At 41.6% G+C, this 16,099-nt stretch overlaps 2 protein-coding genes across 6 annotated transcripts in view; both read right to left on the bottom strand.

The window, feature by feature from the left end:
• The window catches only part of GGACT (gamma-glutamylamine cyclotransferase), a 30,680-nt gene extending 26,271 nt beyond the window's left edge, over positions 1-4,409 (bottom strand). The window contains exon 1 of one of the 3 annotated variants that reach the window (XM_042811089.1): positions 4,356-4,409. Coding sequence is in view for 1 of the 3 variants with exons in the window: in XM_042811088.1 (XP_042667022.1) it covers positions 3,783-3,804 (22 nt within the window). In the remaining 2 variants the exon portion in view is untranslated. Of the gene's footprint in view, positions 1-3,473; positions 3,551-3,782; positions 4,056-4,355 lie in introns of those variants that run through there. The other 2 variants (XM_042811088.1, XM_042811090.1) reach the window with 2 other exon arrangements.
• A 765-nt stretch (positions 4,410-5,174) lies between these two features.
• TMTC4 (transmembrane O-mannosyltransferase targeting cadherins 4) overlaps positions 5,175-16,099 on the bottom strand; it is a 56,506-nt gene continuing 45,581 nt past the window's right edge. The window contains exons 17-18 of one of the 3 annotated variants that reach the window (XM_042809756.1): positions 9,733-9,802; positions 6,254-9,216 (exon numbers count right to left, since the gene is read on the bottom strand). In XM_042809756.1, coding sequence (XP_042665690.1) covers positions 9,065-9,216; positions 9,733-9,802 — 222 coding nt within the window. In that variant the 3' untranslated portion in view covers positions 6,254-9,064. Of the gene's footprint in view, positions 9,217-9,732; positions 9,803-13,625; positions 15,177-16,099 lie in introns of those variants that run through there. The other 2 variants (XM_042809755.1, XM_042809757.1) reach the window with 2 other exon arrangements.

Raw genomic sequence — 16,099 nt, 5'->3', positions numbered from 1 at the left:
TACAGGTCGCTTCCAGGCCCTACAATTCTGTGATTCTGTGAAAAGCAGACCACCGAGTGTAGATAAGCAGTGTGACTAGATTCTCTAACACATTGCTACATATCTTATTCATCCCTACCTCAAGACTCATGAATATACCCTCCTGGACAAAGGAAGCTAGAAAGGTGGCAAACATCCTGCATTGCAACAATGGGAGCACCCACAGTAGGCAGAGGGAGTGGGTTATCTCCCTCTACTCAACACTCATTAGATCATATATACAATATCACATCCAGTTTTTGGGTACAAGGAAGATACTGACAAACTACACTGAGCTCAAGGGAGAGTCACCAAGACAACAACGGGCAGGAGATCCTGACTTGTGAAAAGAGGCTTAGGAAACTGGGTTTGTTCAGCTTGCAAAGAGATGACTCTTGGATGACCCAGCAGTAGTCTTCCCACACCTCTGAGATGATTTTCCATAAGAAGGGAGTTTGACAAGCAACAAACATAAACTGAAACAGGACAGGCTCTGTCTTGACTCATGGAAAAGGATTTTAGTGATGAAGACAGCCAAGCATTGGAGCAAACTGCCTAGTTCCTATCCCTGCAGGTTTCTGAGACATACCAGGTATGGCCCTGAACAACCTGCTCATACACATGATCCTGCTTTGAACAGGAGGCTGCATGAGAGACTCCTGAGGTCCCTCTCAGCCTGAATTACACTGTGGTAAAGGTAGTGGGACTATATCAGGCCAGATAGAATGAGTAGAGGGAAAGACAGCAAAAGGATGTACAATCACTCTGGTATTATTTTATGACGTGTATGTTCAAAATTGCAACTGTGCTAATGCAGAAAATGCCCCACAGCTGAAGTCTGGTGTGCTTGGAATGACATCCCTAGCAGTTACAGAGTAAATGTACAGGTAACAGTAGAAAAAGCAGTGCTTTAGGGAAAAGGATGAGAAATAAGAATTCCACTTGGCCAAGGACTTCTGTCAGAATGGCAGTAATACAACGGTAACTTCAGCTGTTAGTAAAAGTCCTAAGCAATTACAGTCAAACACTGGAGAAAGAGATGGTTGTGCAGGTAATCCCAAAGAGAATAAGAGAGAGAAATCAGAAGTGACAACAATACTCAATAGGCTTTTCCCAAGATGTAAAATGCAAATAACCGACAAACTCAAAGAAATGAAAAGAGACAAAATCTTAATGTAAAGGGCATTCTTGAAAAACACTGTAATGGTAAATCAATAGAATGTCCTTCTTCAGTGTTAATTGGTTTTGGAAGTGAGGAAGAGAGCCGTTTGACATGGTCCATAAAATGTAATTACATTTTTGGAATGAAAAAGAACAGAAAACTCAAAATAGCCACAGACTTGATTTAAGCATTTACTACTGCTTTCAACATTCTAGCAGAGAGAGGGAGAGAATATGAAGACATTACATCTGCAAACTCAATGACATTACTACCTTTACACATTTACTCTGTCCCTTGTTGTTACCTGTTTAATATTTAACCTGTTAATTTAGCTTTACAAGATGCAAAAAAGAATATGTCCATACAGAAAATGCTTCTTATGGCAAGTGTTCTCTGCTCAAGAAGTTCATATCACTTAAAGTGTCGCACAAACTTCATATTCAATTCTACCTAATGCATGACAGTTATGAAAACTACTTGACCAGATTTAAGCTTAAAAAGCATTTTCTTTTAGAGCACGAGAAGTATACAAGAGGACATGAATAAGGAAAAAAAATAGTTCATTGCTCCAAAAAAGAGAGAACATACAAACCACAGTGAAAAGAGATGCCTTTTTTTTTTTTTTTTTTTTTTTTTGCTACAAAGAGTAACTTAACTGTTTATGCTGTTTATACAGAAAAATATTTTGGGTAATCCATCAGAGAGCAAAAATGTATCAGAGTCAGTACCAAAAGGTGAATGCTACAACATAATCCTGAAATTTATTACTCACTTATTTCACTCCAGTACACCCTCAGGACTGCACCTGTGACTGTACCTACCCTCACAAATTTACAACATTTATCAGGATGTAACCTCTCACCTCCCCAAAGTTCCGTAAGAACAAGCAAACACAACTATTTAGACAGCAGAGGCAGAAGAGAAAAAGATTATGGTTCTATCAGCAGGCAGATGCAAGCCCTTCTGAGAAATACAACCTTTTGAAATAAATAGTTGGGCTGCTACTGGGACTCAGGCAAACACACAGGCAGCTCAGAGGGACACTGGTTGGAAGGAACCAGCCTCCTGCTCAGAGCAAGACTCGTTCCCAGGCCTGGTGACACTGCTTCAAGTAAAGAGGCTGTGCTAAGTGAACAATAGGTAGGAGAGACAGCAGGGCGCTGGATGCCAAAACAGGCCTCTGCCCCAGGCTCTCAGGTGGCACTTAGCTTTCCACGTCAGAAATCAGCTAAGGAAAGCATGAGCTGACACGATGATCCTTTCTAAAGAATAAAATCCAGTATTCTAAACAGTATTTTTCTACCCTGACTCTGCTCGCACATAAAGAAATCACTGAAAGAAAAATTGAAAGGAACAGATGATAATGGGTATTGAATTTGTGACACACACTCTTCTGTGATGGAGCAAAGCTTTGTTTCATACTCCAGAGGTCTTAAACCCATGAAAAGAACCAAACCTGTTTACAAAGATGCCATCTTTTTTGCAAAGATGAATATCAGTGATATTCAGTATCTAAGGGGGAGATGCAGGAAAGAAGTGGACAGACTCTTTAGCAGGGTCTGTACTGACAGAACAAGGGGAAATGGCTTCCAACCCAGGGAGGGTAGATTTAGGTTAAATTTACAGTGAGGGTGTTGAGGCACTGGAACAGGTTGCCCAGAAATGTGGTGGATACCCTGTCCCTGGAGACTTTCAAGGCAAGGCTGGATCACACCCTGGGCAACCTGATCTAGCTGTGGTGTCCCTGTTTATTGCAGGGGAGTGGGACTAGGTGTCACTCAGAGGTCCCTTCCAACTCTTAAGGTTTCCATGACTCTACGATGCAAAACATCACAGTAACTTGAAAAGTGAGTAGCAAACAGCCAGCAAAAATTCAAGCACAACGAGGTACTGCCCACAGTAACTACTTAGTATTTGTCAGCAATAGCATGCAGATTGTAAAATACAGGCAGCATACTGAAAGTCAGCTACTTTAACATCTTGACAACTGAGGTTGAGTGACGCTTGTTCTGTGTCACTGATGGCAGACAGAATGCTGTAACACACTTAGCTAACAAGACATGCTCATTTTCACATGACCTGGACCTCAGAGGCAAAGAGAGCTCAGTGTTAGCTGAGGATACAGAGACCATGGAGACACAACATAGATTTCTAAGGGATTTCTCATGGGAAGTGGGGAAGAAAGTCTGTAATAAGCCCATTCAGATGTGTTAAATGTAAAACCTTTCTTAATGGCTTAATTTTAATTGCCAGGAAATTGCTTTTGCAGGTGACTCACTGGTTAAACACTAACCTGGAGGGAATATGAACTGAAGTCCACTCTTTAGGCAGCTGGGTTCTGGAGATAAACTGCTGTCTCTAAGTCAGGCTCTACAAGGAGACACACTGGCATTCTCAGAGCATAGCAGAGCACAGCAGAGCACAGCAGAAAAAAAGCAACGAACAAATGAAGAAGCCCCAAAGCCTAAAAATGAGGAAGTTAATTGTAGTTAACTCAGCCGCAGCTAAAGGAACCTCAAGTTGGGAGCGCAAGGCTTACATATCTCGAAAATGGAAAAGGATGCAAAAAACAAGAGTTAAATGAAACACCTGGGAGGCTTACCGAGACAGAAAATAAATCCCATCCCAAGCAAGGCTGGCAGCACCACTGATCTGAGGTGCTATCCTGTTAGGACGCTGCTGTCAGTCGCCACAGGGGCACGCACGCAATTTCCTTTTTGTTCTCCCTTTAAACGAGGTGTTTTTCCTGCTAACCCACTTTCCATAACCTCGTCATCAGGCCCAGCCGGGGTCACCTCAGCGCTCACTCAGCGCTCCGAGGACCCGATGCCGCACGCAGCGCTCCCGCAGCTCGGGAGCAGCACGCTGGGACGCACTCAGGGGCCATCTTACAGGCTAAGAACCACGCGGCGCCGGCAGAGGGCGGCCTGGCGGACCCCCCGCCCGTCACCGGCTGCCGCGGTCGCCGTGACACCGCTCCGGACCCGGAACCAACACCCGGCGGCTCGGAAATCTCTCCGGAACCACGCTCGCAGCGCCCCAGCTCAACGGGCGCCGCGGCGACCGCCTCGCCCAATCCCCGCCGCAGAAAGGACGGTGGAGGCTCGCTGGGTCACGTGACCGAGAGGCCGGTGCTAGCGCGCCCCCCGCCGGCCACCGCTGATGATTGCCTCACCCGCAAGCTCTGCCCTCCGCCACCACTCGGCGCCTCCGCTTCCGGCTGCGGCCGCGTCCTTCTGCCCGGCCCGCGGCGGCTCCCGGGGGAATAGGCGGCGGGGCGGGGCCGGCCGGGCTGGGCGGGGCGTCCAGGGAAGCCCATGAGGGACCGGGCAAAACGGGCAGCCTCTCCAAGGAGGTAGACGTTTCCGATCGGGAAAATCGGCTGAGGGAAGGAAATACCGCTGCAGGGCTTTGGGGACAGCGGAGCGGGTCCAGAGGAGGGCCACTATGATGATCAGAGGGCTGGAGCACCTCTCCTGTGAGGAAAGGCTGAGGGAACTGGGCTTGTTTAGCTTGGAGAAGAGAAGGCTCTGGGTAGATCTCATTATGGCCTTCCAGTACTTAAAGGGAGCGTATGAACAGGAGGGGAACGGCTGTTTATGAGGACAAGGGGGAACGGTCTTAAACTGAGACAGGGGAGGTTTAGGTTAGATATTAGGAGGAAGTTTTTCACACAGAGGGTGGTGACACACTGGAACAGGTTGCCCAGGGAGGCTGTGGATGCCCCATCCCTGGAGGCATTCAAGGCCAGGCTGGATGTGGCTCTGGGCAGCCTGGTCTGGTGGTTGGTTACCCTGCACATAGCAGAGGGTTGAAACTGGATGATCATTGTGGTCCTTTTCAACACAGGCCATTCTGTGACAAGCTGTGAAAAGAGAAGCGCAACCTAGTGAAAGGGCTGAGTCAGGAATTGCGTAAGAATCTACATGTAATAACAGGTATAAAAACACAGCTAGGCCCAAATGAAATGAAAAATACAAGGAAGAACCAGAAAAATTTTTTAACATATTTAATGTAAAAAAACCCAAACATACATGGGCTACGCTATCACATTTGACATTCTAACAGTTGCAGCTTGAAATAGCAACTTCAATTTAAGGAAATCTCATTTTTGTAAATTTACAGTTGCTTTAAATTGCTTATAAAACAGTGAACAACGACAAGAAGTCAATTTAACAGTAAGTTGTTATCATTTATTGTGATCACAGACTAGCTAACCATAGATAGAACTGAACCCCAATGCACTGTTTGTGTAGAGAGAGATTTGTCATTCAGATGCTTTATCTGTCTCGTAAGTTTAACTGTCTGCAGAGACCAAAACTCTTCTAATTTGTATTATCCCATTCCCTCATCCAGTTGCTATAACTGACTCTCGAGGGAAATACCTGCCAGTTTGCCCCAAAGCCAGTCTTTTAATATTCTTTGTGCAAAGGATGGTGGAAGAGAAGACCAGATTAATCCACCCAAAAGAAGCAGAGGTTTTCTTAATATATATGAGCAGATAATCTTGGTAACCCTTTGAAGGTAGTGAGGAATATCTGTTTCAAATACATGATGCCTCACATCCTTTTCTTTAAGAGATGAACCATATTTCATATTACCTGTTTTATTCCTATTACAGAAAAACTAGAATGAACAGCTCAGATACAGATGTCTAAAACGTGGTGGAAATTGCAATTAACAGAGCCAAATGTTTGTAGCAAACCATTCAGAAGTATTGAAGATTTTTATTTCTGAGTGCTCATACACACACAACCCAAATCTCTAAAACCTAAGTATGAATTAAATAAGAGGAAACTTCATGTACACAACATTGTACTAAACACAAGAGAAACAAAATTATGGAATTCTCTTGGAAGTTTTTGGTGAAAACAGGCTGTAATGTGTAGTAGCCATTTGTGCATTGAATCATTGAGTATGTCTTCAGAACTGTATTTGAACAAGCAAGCTTTGGAAAAACTAAGAATATCCATGTTTCTTGATTTAATGTCAGCTGATACGAAGGAAACATTAGTCTTCCATAATTGTCAATGGTGGAAAGGCAACAGGGAGAAAAAAATCCAGCGTGCTGGAAATACAGACTGTAACAACAGCTACATTCAAACCCACTTTTTTCTAAACCTTTCTCTCTTCCAGAGTATGTGTTCTGCACCATTCCAGGAGCCTGTTATGAGGTATGAGAAAATAAGAAGAAAGCTAACATTATAACTGTTTCTCTCTCAAAATTTTGAAAATAAAACAACAACAACAAAAAAGTTTGCTTCTTTCAAACCCAAAGTATGCTTCAACATTATGCTCACTCATAAGAGTATCATTACTACTCTCATACAAGTAATCACAATGAACTTATACAGCACTAAAAAAATGATATAAAACAAATAGTCTCACACATAATAATACAATAGGTTCCCAGAAAACTAATCAAGAATAAATCACACTGTCTGTATTGAAGAGTAAACACCATTTTCAAGTGCCAACAAAGTGTTCAATTTGTTAGCATGCCTCTTCCATATAGGACTCGAGTACAACAAAGTGATTTCTACACAGGAATTTCTGCAACACCTTTGGTTTGTAATGAGCCACAGAGAATTCAGACCCCATATATAATATTGATCTACCGGATTTCTGTAAAGCTAACCCAGTAGGCAACAGGGACAACTATACATATGAACTTCATGATGAGAATAATAATTTAAACTCAATGTCATATTCCAAATATACAGAAAAGACTTGATTATATTAAACATCTATTTTCTGCTAGTTTTGGGATCTAGCCAGATCCCAACCCTTTAATACCTTATGACTGAAGTCTCTATATCCAACACATGCTAAGCTGCATGGAAAGCCTTAGAAGTCTGTACTGGAAGGTTTATCTATTTCAGCACATTTCAGATATGAAAGCTCAACTGTAAAGACTGAACTATACTGGTCATCAGAAGATGGGAAGCCATACTGGTGCAAAACCAGAAGAAATGAAAACAATGCATCAAAGTTGGTACCCTACATGAATAAATTAGTCTTGCTGAGAAACAGAGTATGGTAGCAGGAGAGGAGCACTGCATTAATACAAATGCATGCCTCTGGTACTTCAACTAAAATCAGCGTGGCAAATATAAGATTTGTGCATGTGCAATGCAGGCATATTAATTCATTCAAAGCCAAATTTGTGCAGTATCACTGCCACAGCCTTGCTGGCTACATTTGTAGTTACTCAGGAAAGAATATTACACTGAAGCAGCTGCACTGCTTATGGTGCCCAGACTAACTTTGTTGGAGGATGCTTAGTGAGCTCTACAGACACACTGGCTCTTGAATCAACTGTCATTTTCAAAAGTTAGCCTACTGCAGGTTCAAGACACAGTCTAGATGTAGAATGTTTACAAGGTAGTCAGACGACAAGTTCATGCGACAGCCTGTCCTGTGGCAGGCATTTCCCCAACATTTTAAATGGTTCCACACACTTGCAGATGAGTTGTGTGTGGAAAACAGTCTCCTACTGAATAACCATTGAATAACCAATTAGGAAAGCTGCAAATACTACATTAATCAATGTCTTCCTACAGGGATAAAAAGAAAGAATAACAAAATACAAAAAAGGGCCTAAGTTCCTCAGTTTTCACATCCAATAGAGGTCATCCAATCTGAAAAAACAAGCAAACAAGTAAGAAAATAGACATGAGATCATTCCCTGAAGCAGGAATATAAATACTAGCAAAAGAAAATACGACTCTGGACAGCCAGAGTTTAAACACATCACAGCAAGTTGAAAAATGACACTGTATCAATTGGTGCCCCTCTCTGAATCACCCCGCATCAACGTGATCAGTTTACACATTAACAGCTACGCTTACTTAACTGATTTCAGCAAACTCAGCAGCCACGGTTAGACAAAGGTTTATCACAGTTCCTTCCACTTAATACCTTATCAGTCAAGGTCAGATTGTCTGCCCACAGAAATTCTCTTTCTTACCAACAATGTAGGAGCTAGAAGGTGTTATGTCCTCAATCAAAAAGCACTGCAATGCCTTAGACAACGAGAATCAGCTCCCGTGGATGCGATACTGTATTTAGACCACTGACTTGCTGCAAGAGCTAAAGGAATTCTGACTTGTGGCCCAACCTGTCTACACTAGATGAGGTTACCTGAAGAACAGAAACTCTAGCTTGCTCCTCTGACATCTGACACTTCTTTCTTTTCCATTTGCTGCTTGCTAAAATCTTGTCTTAAATCCAGGAGTATTTCCTCCACTTGAGCGTATCTCAGCAGCTTGGTGGCTCACAAACCTTTTATGGTGCACATTTTCACCTGTACAAATCCTGCAGTTCAAAGGGTGGAGCCAGAAACAAGAAACAAAGCATAACTCAAATTACAAGATTAGACTGCCAGATAGAATCCATTCTTCTACCGGCTCTGTAGGACTAGCAGTAGAAAGCAGTAATAAAACTGAAGTGGACAGATATTCTTCATACTTGAAATGATCAGTATTTAAGCAGGAAATTGCACTTTTTCCAGAAACGCTTTCAGAAATAAATCTGCCTTCTGATATTCATCCTGCTACTAAAAAAGTCAGATGAAGATATCAAATTGCAAGTGAAAGCAAATATTGCTATTTTTTTCACAGCTGTGAAATTCCATCTGCATTGCCTTCGTATACCTACAAAAGTGTTCTAAGGAACTTCAAAATGCAGTTCAAGAGTAAAAATAAAAAGATCTCCAAACTCCAGCTGAAATGTTAGAATCTGCAGGAGGACATAACTGGACATCCAAGTGTGCATTGCTGGTGTTGTTCTTTTCGAGAAACGATGACTGAATCCTTTACATGGTCAGAAGAACCACGTAACACTAATAGTAAAGGGCATGCATGGACAACCTGAAAAGAAATATCAGGCACCGCCTTTCCTTTGCAATTGCTCCAATTTTCTTCTTAAGAGATTGTAGTTTTCCTTGGTCCCAGGTGCCATAGGATCAAGCTTCAGAGAGACTTCATAGTGCTTCTTTGCTAAGTCAAGATTTCCCCAGCGATGATAAAGCACAGCTGGAACATCAATAAGGGATTTCATTAGCAATATTGTTGAACAATGTGCAGTCTTGCCAGTGACTTGGAAAACAACATTAAAGCATTTGTTTCCAGTGAGGGTCTCTCACTGGCTGGTGGCACAGTAGCTGCTTGTTCTGTTGCCAAATGCAGGAGCAAAGCCTGGAAGCAGAACTGGAATGGGACTGATGGAATGAATTATGCTATAGCCACAAATGGCAGCTCTTATCTGGTGAGCTCCATTGTGGGTTATAAGCATAGCATAAACGAACCAATTTGCAGCCACTGAAGTGCAGCTACCTCTGGGCTGGATTGTGAAGCCCTCTTGATCTGCTTTATCATGTGACAGCTTCTCTGGGTTAGTGCCCTGTTCTTCACTGGCTGGCAGTTTTACCAGGAAGTCAAATAGCATCTGCTCAGCAGGAAGAAGGCTCGAAAGATTGCTTTTTCTTTTAAACCACCATGAATATGAAGCAAACAAACAATACAGCTGAGGAGAGTTAGAAAATCTCTTACCTAAATTACCATGATAACTGGCAGCATTTGGATTGGCTTTAATTGCCTTGAGGAACAAAGCTTCAGATTCCTGAATAATTTAGAAGAACAAGTCAACAGAGCAGTCGACACTTGCAGTATGTAAAATAAAGCAAAATATACTCAAAATTGTAATTGAAGGAGATCTCAAACACCAACTATATCTATGTGATTCCACAATATGTATAATCTAAGCTTGCATAATCCTGTAGCTAAAATGGCTGTAGCCTTGGGAAAGAAAAGTAACAATGGCACAAATATGTGCCAAGATTTTGCAGCTTCACATTATTTTAACTGGGAGCTATTTAGCATTAGTGAAGTCTGTAAAAGTGGTTTAATTATATCACTTGCTAAAGTTTCAGTTAAGGCAAGCATAATATAGTACAGTATCTGAGAAAACTGCTTTTAGACATCTTCCCCTTTAACACAATTTTTTACCATTTAAAATGCAAGCATTTCCCCTATATTCAGCACTAGTGAGGCCGCACCTCGAGTACTGTGTCCAGTTTTGGGCCCCTCACTGCAAGAAAGACATTGAGGCCCTGGAACGTGTTCAAAGGAGGGCAACAAAGCTGGTGAGGGGTCTGGAACACAGGCCATATGAGGAGAGGCTGAAGGAGCTGGGAATGTTCAGCCTGGAGAAGAGGAGGCTCAGGGGAGACCTCATTGCTCTCTATAACTTCCTGAAGGGAGGTTGTAGTGAGCTGGGGGTCGGCCTCTTCTCTCGTGTCATTAGTGATAGGACCAGGGGGAATGGCTTCAAGCTACGGCAGGGGAGATTCAGGCTGGACATGAGGAAGTATTACTTTTCAGAAAGGGTGGTCAGGCACTGGAATGGACTGCCCAGGGAGGTGGTGGAGTCACCGAGCCTGGGGGTGTTCAAGGAAAGGCTGGATGTTGTGTTGAGGGACATGGTTTAGTGGGAGCTGTTGGGAATAGGTGAACGGTTGGACTGGGTGATCTTTTAGGTCTTTTCCAACCTTGGTGATTCTATGATTCTATGATTCCATTGCAGTAAAACTCTTTCAAACAGATGTTTCAAGATGGTTCTTAATGAAGAATAACTGAGTGTCTGTCATTTAAAAATCAAACCAAGTGAAGCATTCTTCACATTTCTTGCAAGCTATTTTTTCCATATACCAAGATGCAGTATGTGAGCTCTTAGAACTGTTGATGTCTGAGTACTTCTTAGAAAAGCTCAACTCTCACCAAATATTCAGAGGTGCAACTTTTGCTACATTAATTTCACAATTCAACATTTTTGCTTTACCATACTAACTGCTGATATAGACACAGAACATATTTCCTATAGAAGTTTAGAAAGACACCCCTCAATCTGTATTTACTCACATGCAAGTTTAGATATTTTCAGAAGATGCAATTTCACATAGATTCTGTGCTATGCTCTTTTAGGGAAAGTTGCTCATTTATTTTCAGTGCAAAACATCTAGAGACAAAATTTCTTCCATGTAGTAGTCTTCTGCCTTAAGGCACAAACTTGCCTAAGGTATGTGCAAGTTTTGGCATTGCTTTTCCCAGGCATAAGCAGCTGCTCTAGCATCCTCATATGCTGACTATTAAAGTGCCAAGATACATTGGCCTCTGAGACTCACAATGTTTTAATACTTTGTTAATGATTTGGGTGATAATGATAATGCATTATCAGAAACTTTTCAGAAGCAGCACCTAATTGAAGGAAGTGGTCAGTACACTGGGAGGGAAGGCTATCACTCAGATCTGGACTGAATGGAGAAATAGAATGGCAGGAATCATACGATCTTCTGCAGTTGGTTTGGTCCCTGTGGCCCAACCCCTGTTCCACCAGCACCACTCAGAGCAGAGTCCCCAAGTCCCCAGGCAGATGGCTTTTGGAGATCTCCAAGGAGGAGACTGCACTGCCTCTGTGGGCAACCTGTGCCAGTTCTCTTGTCACCCATACAGCATGCAAGCACTGCCTAGTGCTCAGAGGGAACCTCCTGTCCTCCAGCTTATGATCCAGCATGTTCTTCTGGCACTGGGCACCACTAAAAAGAGCTGGCTCCATCCTCTGTGCACCCTCCCTTTGAGTATTTATAGATACTGATGAGATCTCCTCTGAGTCCCCTCTCCTCTGGGTTGAGCAGTTCCATCTCCTAGTCTTTCCTTAAATTAGAGATGCTCCAGTCCCTTAATCATCTTCATGGACTTTTGTCAAACTCTCTCCACCATGTTCACGTCCCCCTTGTATTGGTTAGTCCAGAACTCGGCACAGTACTCAGGTGTGGCCTCCCAGTATTGAACAGTGGGAAAGGATCACCTCCCTTGACTTGCTAGGGATACTTTGCCTAATGCAACTCAGGACATTCTCAGCCTTCTTTGCCACAAGGACACTCTGCTTGCTCCATGCTCAACTTGGTGTCCACCAGGACCCCCTGTCCTTTTCTGCAGAACTTCTTTTTAGCTGGGTGGCCCACAGCATGTACTGATGCTTGGATTTGTTCCTCCCAGGTGCAGGACTCAGTATCTCCTCTGGCTCCCTCCACCGTTCAGAAGAGAAGATGAATGGGAGACCTTACTGCTATCCACAACTACCTGGGCAGAGAACGCACAAGAAATGGAGCCAGACTATTCTCACAACAGGACAAGAGACAAAGAAAATTAATGTGAAATTTCATTTAGATAAAAGGAAAAACCTTTTCTGTTTGTATGTTTGTTTTTTAACCATGAAGGTGGTCAAGCACTGGAAGGTGTTGCCTGGAGAAGTTTTAAAGATATTCAAGACTCAACTGGCCACTGTCCGTGGTTTGGTCAGGGATTGGACTGGATGACTCTAGATGTCCCTTCCACTCAAAGTTGTTAATCACAGAATCATAGAATGGCCTGGGTGAAAAGGACAAAAAGGATTATCTAGTTTCAACCCAACCTGCTATGGTGCAGGGCTGCCAACCATTAGACCAGGCTGCCCAGAGCCACATCCATCCAGCCTGACCTGACTTCTAATGCCTCCAGGGATGGGGCACCCACAACATCCCTGGGCAACCTGTTCTAGTGCATCACAACCCTCTGTGTGAAAAAATTGTCCTATGATTCTAACTGAGTCACCTGAGAAATATCCCAGTACTCAAACCTCTGGCAGATCCTGTGGTGTTGCAAGATAATCTTTTTACATAAAGCCACACAAACCTCTACGTCAACAACAGAATGGCCCTTCAAAATGTGTAGTAGTCAGAAATCCTACAGCTTGTAATTTTTTCCACTGCAAATTCTAGTATTTCAGTTAAGCAAATAAGTAAATCTCTGCTTTCTTCATCAAGCAGAGTAACAACGGTCTGAAAGATGTGCTGTCCAGTTAATTCATTTTTATGGCTAAATGTTGTCATCTACACAAAGGAGTAGATAAGGCTTACTGTTTTCACTGCTGAAATAAGATAGGGCAATATGTGCAATGTGTTCCAAGAAAATACATTGAAATACACGATCAGAGCTGACTCTCATTACCATACATCTTCAACCACACACTGAAAACATTTTCATTGCCACTGCTTTGCTCAGCAGTTAGTAGAAGCATACTGTCTCATTGAAGACTATTGAAGGTGAATCACTTTCATATTATTGCAGATGTATAGAGTAAATATGCATTCCAGTACATCCGGTGACACTTCAAATTACTGTGTCTTGCCAAATCTTTAAATTAAGCATTGTCAGGAAACTTGCACGCTGCATATAGTGAAGGCTTCGGGAAACCACACTGCATTCCATCTGCTGCCAAGCCCACAGTACAGAGTTGTAGTCTGGCTTCATTTCAAATATAAGAAAAAAAAATGCTGAATGTTTCTAATTTGTTGTACTTTTTACAGAAAAAAATGTGGATGTATACATAACAAAAACACAGCATATATATTTTCAAAGAACTAAAAGATAGCTTAATTCTTTGTCCATTGCAACAAGAACGAGTATTTAAGTGAGAAGTCTATACTGGTATAACAGATGTTAATTAAAAACAAACAAACAAACAAAAACCAACGACAAAACACAACAACTCCACAACAGGTAATCTTTTATGCACCTTTGTTTCTGGAATAATAAATCATTCACGAATAGATACAAACAAATCTTAAAGGGTTGGAGGACTTTTTGGGGGTTGCTTGGGAAATTCATCTCCTGCTGCAAATCAAAATGCACTTAAAACCAAAGGAAAACATCCAAATTATTTGAAGGGAATCTCTGATAACATAATAAAATCTTTTTGACTCAGTGCCTTTTAAAATAACTACCCAAAACCAACCAACCAACCATAAAAAACGTCAAAAGAACAAAACCCACCCCAAAACAAATCTTATTTTATGGCAACAGAGCCAGTGTAGCATCAACTTTTACACAGAAACATAAAAAGCAAATAAATGAAATGCCTGAGGTTATACAACAGAACAGATGCAGCCAGGCAGCCCTCTGCCAGTTACCTCCATCACCTTGACAGCCTCTATCCCACGTCTTCCTCACTCCTCCCAACTCAATAAATATCCTTAAAGAACCGTCCTTTTCTCTCTGTTTTTACATGTTGAGGGGGTGGGCAAGAAATCAATTTCCCATACTTTTTTTAATCAACATTTTTTCTCCCACTTAAAAAACAAACAAACATGCTCTATCTCCTTTTTCCAGGCCATGCAAAATACAGCTGCTGCTGTCATTATCTCCTTTTCTAACTAAGTCCACTTTCCAATTCCCTTAATTTGCTCTTCCTGTTATAACCAATCAACCTCAAGTTAGGCTTTATCATTTGCTCTACACAAACCTACTGCTCCCTAATGAAATATTAAAGCTCTCACTGGCTCTCTGATTTCTTTCCTAGGCTCTTTTGCTTTATTCAGGATTCTGGCTTGAGAGCTTTATTTTCCTCTACAACTATTTCCACGTTGCCCAATGCATTCCCCTGCAGCATAATGACCTCTCAGAACTGGACAGCATTACCTCCTTTTTAATTTTCTAAGGCAAACTTGTTTCTTCTATACCCAAAGAATGTTTCCTAGCAAGTTTTCCACATATTTTTTCTGCTTACTTCATTATAAACATTTTTTATTCTGTCAGGCTGCATATTACCCTCGTTAAATAACTGTGCAATCCTCTGTTCTTTCACACTCATGATTCATCTAAGTAATACTAGCAATTAACTCCTCCATAATGTTACTCCTTATACATTCTGGGTGTTAATTTGTATTCTTCAAGAATATAGTTCCTGAGAACACAGAACAAAGTAACCTGAAAACATATTTTATGACAGCTTCAAGGTAGAAAGAGAGGAATAATAGAATATACAAAAAATGAAACAGCCAGTCTAGAGCAACAGTCATGTGATGTATAACAGCATCATCAACACAAACAAAAGTGTTGGGCTGTCACAGGCCTTGGCTTCACATGTGGACAAGTCATCACTCTACAGCTGAATACGACTGTGGAATTCAGACACAGTAATGGTGAAAAAAAAAAAAATAAAAAAATTCTAACAAGTTTAACATCATAAAATCTTTCTTCTCTTACGCCGAGGCTGTTCCTTCTGCACTATCAACATTACAATGCATCAAAAAGCCATCAAAACCCCCAAAACTCATGGTTCAGCAAATGACATCTTTTTTTTCCTCAGGACTACCAAAATCTTGTTATTGCTTACATACATTAGTGCCTACAGAGCCCATTAAAGCAAATGAATATATTAGCTATATGTGATGTAGTCTTCAGATGCTCATACACTTTCTTTAGGAAAATAGTTCTGTCCCCAGCTGCATTACATTCACTACTCGTAAATATGAGTAGTTAATTTTGAAGTACCACTGCTTAGCAGGCCAATTGTACCCAAGAGAAAGTGTATGAATTTCTCATAATATTCTGGGATTATCCAGGTATCCTATCTTCAATCCAGGATTAGAGAATCTATAGTATCTTCATTTTAGAAGATTTTCATTTTAGTTTCTGAGGTAAAGAGGTTAGAATTCATATCAAGTAATGGTAAATATTGCTTTCCTTTACATACAAAGAGCACAAGGGCAAGTATATCCCATCTAATTTTAGACCCTGTACCAAATCCTTTAGGCAGAAGGTTTTTCTCCATAGACAGAAAAGGAATATAAATGCCCTCTAGTGTGCTTAAGAGCCCATTTCTCATCACTGACCAGTTATGCAGTTTAGGGCAACAACGTTCCAAACACCGGCATCAAAAATAAGGTCGGATGAATTTAGGTCAGAATCACATCATAATTCTGTGACAGAAATGGGTGTTGAATCCTGATTATTTAAGCCCACAGTCCACAATGACCTCCTTAGTTTCTACAGAAACAGAAAAGAAAAACCACAACAAAAACGAAACAGAGAAAGATCT

Source organism: Centrocercus urophasianus, unplaced genomic scaffold (assembly GCF_019232065.1).
Source record: "Centrocercus urophasianus isolate 14NV4802_14NV808 unplaced genomic scaffold, USGS_Curo_1.0 seq_12, whole genome shotgun sequence".
Classification (NCBI taxonomy): Eukaryota; Metazoa; Chordata; class Aves; order Galliformes; family Phasianidae; genus Centrocercus; species Centrocercus urophasianus.
Note: the sequence above shows the minus strand (reverse complement) of the source record. Positions and strands in the feature narration are given on the sequence as shown.